This window comes from Mercurialis annua, linkage group LG3, assembly GCF_937616625.2.
Source record: "Mercurialis annua linkage group LG3, ddMerAnnu1.2, whole genome shotgun sequence".
Classification (NCBI taxonomy): domain Eukaryota; kingdom Viridiplantae; phylum Streptophyta; class Magnoliopsida; order Malpighiales; family Euphorbiaceae; genus Mercurialis; species Mercurialis annua.
The window spans coordinates 3056941-3067157 of record NC_065572.1 but is presented as its reverse complement, the minus strand read 5'-3'; the positions used below and the strand labels follow the sequence as shown (position 1 = coordinate 3067157).

Below are 10217 nucleotides of genomic sequence, written 5' to 3'. Positions count from 1 at the left end.
CTGTAAATATGGTGTAAATTTGTTAATTTGTAGTTCTCCCTACAAAGAAAAAACCGCCCCTAACACAAGTAGGGGCGGTTTCTAGCGGCGGTTATAACCGCCCCTACTAAAAAACCATAAAAACTCTTTTTTTTTTAATTTTTTTCCAGCAAGGAGGGTCGGCCGACCCTCTTCGACCCTCCCTAGTTCCACCCCTGTAATAATATTAAAATTAAAAGAAACTCAAACAAATTTTTCTTATATCAAACATATGTCACTGCCACTAATTAAGAAAAATGAAAAAGAAATCACTAGTAGCAAACAAATGGCCTAATGTAATTTTCTGCAATATGTCTATAAGAAATTAGAAAAAAAGATACATCAACTAAGCAAAAAATATAGGAAAACTATACAGTAGAGCTGTATCTGTATGGACTACTGCCTAGTTCCTGAAACCTCAAACCAGATTGTCTTAAACCTCACTTTTTCTATTCTTCATTTCATTGTCGTGTTTTTGCTTCTTCGCCGCCTTCTTTTCTCCTGCCTCAGCATTTTCCGCAGCTTTACGTTTCTTCTTTTTGTTCTTTTCTTTGCTGTCCCTTCATTTTCCTGCTTTGTAGTTCCATTTACACCATTTGGCATCAGAGTCTTTTCATCATTGGTTTGATGTACGTCCAAGTATAGAATCGGTAGTTGGAGCCTCCTTTGCTACACCATCAGTAAGAGATTCGTCATCAGTCTTTCTCTTCTTTGGGACAAATTCTTCCCCATTACCAGCCATGGGGTTTGATGTTTGTCCCAGTATAGAATCGGTAGAGGGATTATCAGGTTTCCATATACTCTTTTCCATTTCATGAAATAGAGCCAATGCGGCATCGAAATCCCCATGTCTACAAAAGCCATATATCAAACTTCCGTAAGTTGCTATATCCGAAGAAGGGCCAATACAACGAATTAAAGAGGTGTAAGTTAGAGCACTAGGGGTGCAACCCTCGCTTACCATTGTGTCAAATACATCTCTAGCCTCATTGAATCGGTTCCGCTGACAATATCCATCAATCAGTGAACCGTAAGTGACCACATTCGGTTCTATCCCCCTCTGTGCCATTGTTTTGACTATATTATGAGCTTCTAAAACCATCCCTTCTTTACAAAGACCATCAACTAATACATTGAAAGTGACTACATTTGGATTGATTTTCCTATCAAACATTTCATTATATAAAGCTAAAGCTTCCTTACATTTACCTAAATTGAAAAGACAATGAATTAAAGAGTTGTAAGTTACAACATTAGGCAATATATCTTTCTAAGAGAAGGTCTTTAGCCATGGCAACAAGACCATCCCTGCAAAGGCCATTGATGAGTGTATTATAGGTTACAATATCTGGCTGACACCCTTTTTCTCGCATTCTTTGAAGTAAACCAACGGCAACATTGGATTTTCCAATTTTACATAAGCCAGCGGCAATAATACTATAGGCATAAACATTAAGCTGATATCCCTTGCCTTCTAAATCATCAAACAATTCCACAGCTTGAGCAATTTTACTTTCTAAACAAAGCCCATTGATCAAGGGATTAAAAGTAACATCGTCAGGCCGAAATCCAAGCTTGAAGATTTTTCCCAACATAGAGAATCCAAAATTCACATGACGCAAACGACAGAAGCAATTTATCAATATGCTAATAGTGTAAACATCAAGTGAAACTTCAGCCAATTCCAATTGTTTGCACAAAGAAAGCACGGTGTCAAATTGTTTCATTCTAACAATTTATTAAATTCAACTATAGAAGGGAAGGGTTTGATGTTAAGCATGCGATTGAACGAAGCTAGGGCATCATCAACATTAGTGAATGAATTCACTTTACTAGTGCTGTGATTTGAACTGCTGTAAGTATGAAGATAGTAGAGGGAATTAGCTTAATCACCCTAATTAGTACCAGCCGGCCATCTCATATGGCGGGCTGGTCCCCCAATGATTGGGGAGAGAGTAATTAAGTCTCTCCCCAATCATTTGAGGCAGATAATGATTGGGCAGTCAGTTTTTTTTTTCAAAAACTCTTATTTAAGCAATAAATTGTAATTTAGGTTAATTATTTTCGGGTTATTGTTTTATGAACTGTGTAAATGCATAAGATCAAGAAAATAGGGAAGTTGATATATGAAAAGTAAAATTTTATCAAAAAAATTTGGTTAAATCAGTTGCACACCCTATGATTAACATTTCTACGTACAGATAAGCAGACTCAAGATTCCAATAGAATATTATTTCGTTAAAGTGTAAGGTAAAATTGAATTGAATTGAATTAAGGGTTAATTCAATTCAAATTCATCAGATATTAATTATTGTTTCTCTAGTATTGCTGATGTTGTTGGAAGATTGCTAAATTTTGTGTGAAATTCTTATAGTTATTGTTGCATGTTTGCAAATTGAATTGTCTGAACCAAAAATTTCATCTTTTTTGTTGGGTTTTTGTTTAAAAATGATGAATCGTAGACATAAAATCGAAAGGGAATATAACACTCTAAACATTTCAAACTTTACAAAATAACGCTCGGAAGTGTCTGAAAATAGTTAGCCTAAATTACAATTTATTGCTTAAATAAGAGTTTTTTTTAAAAAAAAAAACAAACTGATCGGGCAATTATTGCCCAATCATTATCTGCCTCAAATGATTGGGGGGACTAGCCCGCCATATGAGATGGCAGACTGGTACTAATTAGGGTGATTATAATTACCCTAATTAGTACTAGTCCGCCATCTCATATGGCGGGCTGGTGTGCAGCCCGCTATCTCAGGCATAAAAACGGAATTTTTGTGTCTTAGGGACACAAAAATGTCAAAACCCAATTTCTCAACTTTCCTTTATGTTGCAACTTTGTAAGTTTGAGTTGTACAATCTCATTGCATATGTGTTAAGCTCCTTATCAAGATCATCAAGCAAACCAATAGCTTGAATAATCATTGTGTCAACCTGAATAAATAGAAGGCTTAATACATAGTTTGACCCCTGAACTTGTACCTTTTTACCCATCTAACCTCTAAACTTAACGTCTCACCTATCAAACCTCTGAACTTGTTAAATAATCTGATTTGACTCCTGAACTTGATAAATATGTAAATATTGAACCCTTCGTGTCCACCTGTCACTTGAAACATTCTAGAAGAAATTGTGTACGGAGGGGTTCAATGTTTACGTATTTATCAAGTTTGGGGGTCAAATCGGGTTATTTAACAAGTTCAAGGGTTCGATAGGTGAGACGTTAAGTTTGGGGGTTAGATGGGTAAAAGGGTACAAGTTCAGGGGTCAAACTATATATTAAGCCTAAATAGAATGACGACTAAAATAATACTAACAAAATACATATCCTTCGGATTCCTTTCCCAAAATACATATCCTTTGGATTCCTTTCGCAAAATACAATTTATAACATTTTATCTGCAAAAGGTATATTCAAAGATTTTAACAACAGAATGTCAAGAACCTTTTACACTAGCTTATAGAAAAATTTATCTCACAACAATGGCATAACGAATGCAGGTCAAAAGGATATGGATTACGTTTAGTATAAGTATTATACATCAGAGGTACAAGTTAACTTTGCATGATTCAGTAATAATTTGTTGTAAGGCTTGTAGTTTACAGTTTAAACATTGTTGCCAGCAATTTTAACAACAGATGAACTTCAAAACAGTATATTATAGCACAAGGAAAACGTATTATGATATTAACTATGGCAATTGCAAAGCAGTGATTTGATGAGAATACACCTTGTCAGGGCTGAACTTCAGTTTGTACCTACACAGACTCTGAGATCGAAAAAGCACACTATAATGTCACTAAATAATCCTGTGAACCCATATGGTTTCTCAAACAAAATGAACACTGCCACTAATTAAGAAATATATATATATATATATATATATTAGCTAGTTCCATCAACTTTTTTACTTTGTTTAAACCTATAAACCAACAGCACAACAGCTAAATTTTTTTATGTAGTTACAAACTATGAAATATAAATATAATCTCAACTTCAAAATAAATCATCCAAGTATACTAATAATATTAATATTAAAAGAAATTCGAACTTATTATTCTTATTTCAAACATAATGGCACTGCCACTAATTAAGAAAAAATGAAAAAGAAATCACCAGTATGCAAATAAATGGCCTAATGTAGTTTTCTGCAATATGTTTATAAGAAATTATAAAGAAAGATTACATCAACTACACAAAAGAATAGAACAAAATTATGCAACAGAGCTAGATGGACATACTGCCTAATTCCAGAAACCTCATACCGGATTTTCTTACACCTCACTTTTTCTATTCTTCTTCTCATAGTCATGTTTTCGCTTCTTCATCGCCTTCTTTTCTTCTGCATCAGCATTTTCCGCAAAATATTTTTGCCAGCTTTACGGTTTCTTTAGCCACCATTTGGCACCAAAGTCTCTTCATGATCAGTTTTTTTCTTCTTCTGCTCACCAGTAGTTGGACCCTCCTTTGCAACATACCATCAGTAAGAGATTAGCCATCTGTCTTTCTCTTCTCTGGAACAAAATCTACCCCATTACCAGCCGTGGAGTTTGATGTTTGTCCTAGTATAGCATCGGTGGAGGGATATAAGTCTGCGGAAAGCGTAAAAAGAGTCATATTGCAAATATGCTAGGGAAGCTTAGAAAATAAAAAGATGAGTAAAAATATGGACCTTGGCAGGAGTTATCAATCCGCCACCTCCCTTCTTTCGGTCTTTGTCATAGTCAGGCTTCAACATACTCTTTTCTATTTCATGAAACAAAGCCACTACGGAAGGTGTTATATTTTTATGAGCAACAATTATATTTTCATGCTGCATTTCACTAAAAAATTGTTTTACATCATCCATCGTTTTGTTCTTGCAGTACAGTTTAATCAAAATGTTGTAAGTCACAATATTAGGAGTGCAACCCTTGCTTACCATAATGTCAAATACTTTTCTAGCCTCACTTAATTGATTCTGCTGACAATATCCACCTATTAATGAATTGTAAGTGACCACATTCGGCTGCGTCATTGTTTCAACTATATCACGAGCCTCTAAAACCATCCCTTCTTTACACAAACCATCGACCAATACATTGAAAATGACTACATCTGGCTTGATTTTCCAATCAAACATTTCATTATGTAAAGCTAAAGCTTCCTTGCATTGGCCTAAATTGAAAAGACAACGAATTAAAGAGCTATAAGTTACAACATCAGCCAATATATTTTCTCTCTTCATCTCTAATACAAGGTTTTTAGCCGTGGTAACGAAACCCTCCCTGCAAAGCCCGTCGATAATTGTATTATAGGTCACAACATTTGGCTGACAACTTTTTTCTCTCATTCTTTGAAGTAAACTAATTGCAGCACTGGATTTTCCAATTTTACATAAGGCATTAGCAATAGAAGTATAAGCATAAACATCAAGTTGATAACCCTTGGCTTCTATATCATCAAACAATTCGACAGCTTGAGCAATTTTACCTTGTAAACAAAGGCCATTGAGTAAGGGATTAAACATAATCACGTCAAGCCGAAATCCGCCTTTGAAGATTTTTCCTAGCATGGCGAATCCAAAATCGACACGATGCAAGTGACTGAAGCAATTCATCACTATGTTAATAGTGTAAGCATTAAACGGAAGTCCTGCCAATTCCAATCGCTTACAAAGAGAAAGCACGGCCTGAAAATGTTTCATTCTGACAAGTGCAGATAACAATTTATTAAACTCAACTATGGAAGGTAAGGGGTTGATGTGAAGCATGGTATTAAATGAAAGTAGGGCATCATCAATATTAGTCATTTTTGTATAAGTATGAAGATGACATATGGTACCAATTTTCCCAAAACTATTGAAACCCGAAGGTGCAGCTGCGACCAACAGAATGGGTTTTAGGGTCCTACAGAGCCTCATTATGCACAAGTGGATGATCGATATGAGACTCGAAAGAGTCGATTACCATCTTTGATAAAAAAAAATGATCCACATAGGTTTGAGCAGCTGCTGCTATTTTTATTGCGAAGAGCCAAAAGTAAGGGGGAGTGAGTGTAGTTTATGGTGGAATAATGTACTAGGCGCAGCAAATTTCTGTGGCTGTTTCTTTTACTGATAATTTATTTAAGAAAATTGAGTGTGTAGAATTATAATTTTATGCTTTACTTTTTTAAGATACAAGATTTGATTCATGATAATTCAAATTCAAATATAATTGAATGTGAATGTAAAATTTAGATTTTTATACTTATCTGGTTTTTAAACTTGAATCTAAATATATTTTTTTTATTACAAAATGGTATCTAATAATATTAAAAATGGAAAAATTATTTATTTATTAGTACAATTTTTTAATTATCATTACTCATGGTGACCCAAACAATACATCTCATTGACGAAAATCTAATTTACATATTTTTATAACATTAAATATCAAATGAAAAATTACCTATAAAATTTAATAAAATATTTTTGGATACGTCAAGAGAGATAAGCCGAAAGCTACAAAGATGAAATCACTGCCACCAACTGAGAAAAAATAGAAAAGGAATAATCACTCAAACTTGAATTGGTCGCAGCATAGCATGCAAATAAATTGCTAATGTAATTTTCCGCAGTATGTCCAATTCTGACAAAACAGCTCATTATCATGTCCATAATTAATTAGAGACAATACAATAAACTAAACAAAAAATGAAACAAAATTATACAGTAGACCAGTATGGAGTTACAGCCTAGATCCTGTAACCTCACACCAGAATTTCTTATGCCTCACTTTTTCTCTTCTTCTTTTCTTTCTTCTTGCTTGGCATTTCGGATTCTTCTTCGGCTTGTTCGGAATTTTTTCGCTTCTTCGTCTTCTTTTTTCCTGCATCAGCATTTTCCGCATCATTTTCATCCGCTTTATGTTTCTTCTTTTTCTTCTTTTCTTTCTTTGCTTCCCCCTCATCTTCCTGCTCTGCAGTTCCATTTCCACCACTTGGCACCGGAGTCTCCTCTTCATCGTTTTTCTTTTTTTTCTTCTTCTTATCTTTCTTCTGCTCACCGGTAGTTGGAGCAACTTCTGCTACTCCATCAGTAAGAGATTCATCATCTGTCTTTCTCTTCTTCGGGACAAATTCTTCCCCATTACCAGCCGTGGAGTTTGGTGTTAGTCCAAGTATAGCATCGGTAGAGGGATTATAAGTCTGCGAAAGCATAGAAGAGTTATAATAAACTTATAATGCAAATATGCTAAGGAAGCCTACAAAATAAAAGATGAGAAAAAAGATGGACCTTAGCAGGAGTTATCAATCCGCCAGCTCCCTTCTTCCGGTCCTTGTCATAAGCTTCTATCTTTGGTTTGCCTTTAGCAGATCCAGCGGACCGACTCAATTCTCTCCCTTCAAGACTCCTTAACCGTGCTTCCAGCTACAAATTAATATATAAGAAATTTGTTCCCAACAAAAACAGAAGACAAATGAAGAACAAAAGCTAAGGCAAATCAAGTGAGTACCTTGATTCGGCTTTCCAGTCCTAGAGAGCTATCTTCGCCATCTCCGAGAGCATCGTAACGAATTGCCAGTACTGTTTTAGCAGCAAGTGACCTTGAAATTTTCCCTTTTGTCTTTGGAGCGGCTTGGCCAACCAAAGATGCATGGAAAATAAGACCGTACTTGGGAGTTGGATGCTTTGTCTTTAAAGCTCTGAAAAGAGCCTTTTCAGCCCCAAGAATTTGAACTGTGCTCCCAGGCTGCTTTGCAAGATTTATCAAGCTGCCTCCATGAGCAATTAGACGAGCACCAACAAGCTCTCCAACGAGAGCAGTCAAATTCGGTGCAATGCTGTTCATCCTGCTTTTTAGATAATCATACAGCTGAGCTCTGTACTCAGATAGAGATAAAACCTGGTCACAAAGTTCTCGGATGTTCATCAAATCAACTTCACTAACTTCAGTTCCCATGGATATCAAAGCTGCTTCCTTAAGTTCAGTCTCAATTTCTTCTGAGAGTATCTATGAAATTTCAAAAAGTCACATAAGTATAACTTTGAATGTGTATTTTGCATGTCTAAATAAAATGATACCCAAGGACTTTGGACTTCAATTACTTAATAATATGGATAAAAATATCATATAGGTGGAGCCACTGGCCAGGAAATGGCATAAGCTTAAAAGACACTTGACATGCCAAAAAAAAAAAACATATCCAAGTCAATATCTTTACCTCGGAGAAATCAAGCTTGGCAGAATTATCACGGCTACCCATCAACTTCACCGCTTTGGCATACTGGATGTTGTCTTGTACAATCTTAGCAAGTTCAGGAAAATGCCAACCATACCATTCCCTAACTCTCATTGCATATGTGTTTAGCTCCTTATCAAGATCATCAAGCAATCCAATAGCTTGAATAATCATTGTGTCAACCTGAACAAATAGAATTAAATGGAATGACGACTACGCAATAACAATTTATATATCCTTTAGATGCCTTTTGCAAAATACAATTTATAACATCTTATCTGGAGAAAGTATATCTAAATATTCCGGACAGCCTATAATCATTTAATTTCAAATAGTTTTCCAGCAAAATTATTTTTCTTAGAACAAAAACAGCAAATAGACCAATTATAAGCATTCTACTTATTCGATAACAATAAAGAAAAGTGTTGTTCTCCATTTGTAGGTTTTTTCTTAAAAGTCCACAATTAGTTCATTGGATGCAATTCAGCAACAGAACGTATATACCCTTACCTCATAAAATGAATCATATACAGTAAAATACTTGTAGTTTACAGTGGTAGCAGGTCAGAAATATACGGATCATATACAGTGAAACTACTATGAGAGATATATCAAACAAGTTAACTTCGCATGATTCAGTGATAAATTTTTTGTAAATGTGTAATACTTGTAGTTTACAGTTTACACATTGTTGCCAGCACAAGGATGAGATCACAACAGGAAAAACATTTTATGATATTTAACCATGGCAACCACAAAGCAGTGATTTAATGAGAATACCTTGTCAGGGCTGAACTTCAGTTTGTACCTAGACAGACTATGAGATAAACCCAAGCTCATTGGAGCCAAATCTTGAGCACCGAGACCAGATATAAGTTCAGTCAACTGACTCCTAACACCCCTCATCAATTCCATGACAGCATTGCTATGAACGCAGTCTATTTTCTGCAACACAATAACCACCCGAAAATCAAACCTACTAATATCATAGCATGATTGGCAAAAAAGAAAATGCTTATTAGAGATGCAGGCACACCAGTTTTTCCTTGATTGCATTTCCAAGCTTTGAATCGGCCACGGCTAAGATTTCACCATCACAATGTCCACGCAAGAACTTCCGCAGACCTTTGCTAGCTGTTCCTTCAATAATCTTTGTCGCTGCTTCCAAAGCCTCCGACGTATTCTCAAACTTCGAAAAAGCTTTCAACTTGACAACCTGGTTTTCATAGAATACAAGTGAGATACCGCATAGCATAGCTAATAGATTGACATGTCAACGTGGAGAAACTACACGAACCTTTCTCGCAGAATCCGCTGTGGCAAACTCTTTCGACAAGTCCTGCAGTAAAAACCAGAAAAATCAGATAACCACCATAACAAAACCCCATTTTCTCTATTACAAACAAACTCGAAACCAGCAATCCTATGGCGATTTACCTCAACTTTAGATAGTTTCCCTTCATCCAATACTTTAAACAGGGCAAACCCCGCCGGTGTCTCGAACAAAACAAGCATCCTTTTTTTCTATCTCTACCTCAAAACCAACCTGTAAAATTAACTGCAAATTTTTATCACAATCCTACAGTGATTTACCTCAACTTTATCAAGTTATAAGCAAAACCAAGCTATTAAACGTATTAATAAAGCATAAAAATTAAAAAAAAACACTATAATATCAGTAAAAAAATCCTGTGAACAACGCATGAACAACATGGTGAGGTAATTCTAGGGTTAATTAAAACAGACCAGGGGAAAGCTAGTCTCACCTCTTCACTCCTGCGATTTTGTTCTTGAGTGTAAGAAAAAAGACAAGTGAATTTTGGGGTATAGTCTAGGGTTTTAGAATGTGGGAGGCGAACCCTATACGCACCGTTTTTAGTTTAACATTTCAGGGGTGAATTTTCTCTAATAGTCCTCCAACTCTACTCGATTCTCCAATTGTCCCTAAAGTTTAAAACTTATCTCAACGGTCTCCGATTTTGGACTT

General features: G+C 35.5%; 2 protein-coding genes across 4 annotated transcripts; both read right to left on the bottom strand.

Moving 5' to 3' along the window:
- Positions 1-266: 266 nt before the first annotated feature.
- On the bottom strand, positions 267-5816 carry LOC126671374 (pentatricopeptide repeat-containing protein At1g63080, mitochondrial-like). The gene is made up of 9 exons (XM_050365143.1): positions 4866-5816; positions 4698-4754; positions 4424-4490; positions 4311-4367; positions 4142-4173; positions 3349-3423; positions 2882-2958; positions 1322-1746; positions 267-1227 (listed from the first exon to the last, which is right to left on the bottom strand). Exons 1-9 carry the CDS (start codon positions 5814-5816, stop codon positions 635-637), a joined length of 2334 nt encoding a protein of 777 aa, XP_050221100.1. The 3' UTR covers positions 267-634.
- Positions 5817-6537: 721 nt separating this feature from the next.
- Positions 6538-10103, bottom strand: LOC126673641 (probable nucleolar protein 5-1). Of its 3 annotated transcripts, none has more exons than XM_050367865.2 (9): positions 9997-10103; positions 9668-9776; positions 9528-9569; positions 9267-9446; positions 9011-9175; positions 8213-8413; positions 7504-8001; positions 7284-7418; positions 6538-7195 (listed from the first exon to the last, which is right to left on the bottom strand). In XM_050367865.2, exons 2-9 carry the CDS (start codon positions 9743-9745, stop codon positions 6773-6775), a joined length of 1722 nt encoding a protein of 573 aa, XP_050223822.1. In that variant the 5' UTR covers positions 9746-9776; positions 9997-10103; the 3' UTR covers positions 6538-6772. The 3 variants fall into 3 exon arrangements, with proteins under 3 accessions (XP_050223822.1, XP_050223824.1, XP_050223823.1); XM_050367867.2 differs by having other exon boundaries at positions 9668-9788; positions 9997-10091; XM_050367866.2 differs by having other exon boundaries at positions 9977-10078.
- Between the last annotated feature and the right edge of the window lie 114 nt (positions 10104-10217).

Bases quoted from the DNA above. Each gene is read 5' to 3' on its own strand.
- LOC126671374 (XM_050365143.1), bottom strand. From the start codon at position 5,816: ATGACTAATATTGATGATGCCCTACTTTCATTTAATACCATGCTTCAC. The intron at 4,368-4,423 runs GTGGCTAAAGAA...ATGCTGATGCAG, and splicing joins AGAGACTTTGGTGCCAAATG to AAGAAAAGAAGGCGATGAAG. The intron at 4,174-4,310 runs GTGAGGTGTAAG...AACATATTGCAG, and splicing joins TGAGAAGAAGAATAGAAAAA to AAAACTACATTAGGCCATTT.
- LOC126673641 (XM_050367865.2), bottom strand. From the start codon at position 9,745: ATGCTTGTTTTGTTCGAGACACCGGCGGGGTTTGCCCTGTTTAAAGTA. The intron at 9,176-9,266 runs GTGTGCCTGCAT...ATTGTGTTGCAG, and splicing joins ATGCAATCAAGGAAAAACTG to AAAATAGACTGCGTTCATAG. The intron at 7,419-7,503 runs GTACTCACTTGA...ATTAATTTGTAG, and splicing joins GACTGGAAAGCCGAATCAAG to CTGGAAGCACGGTTAAGGAG.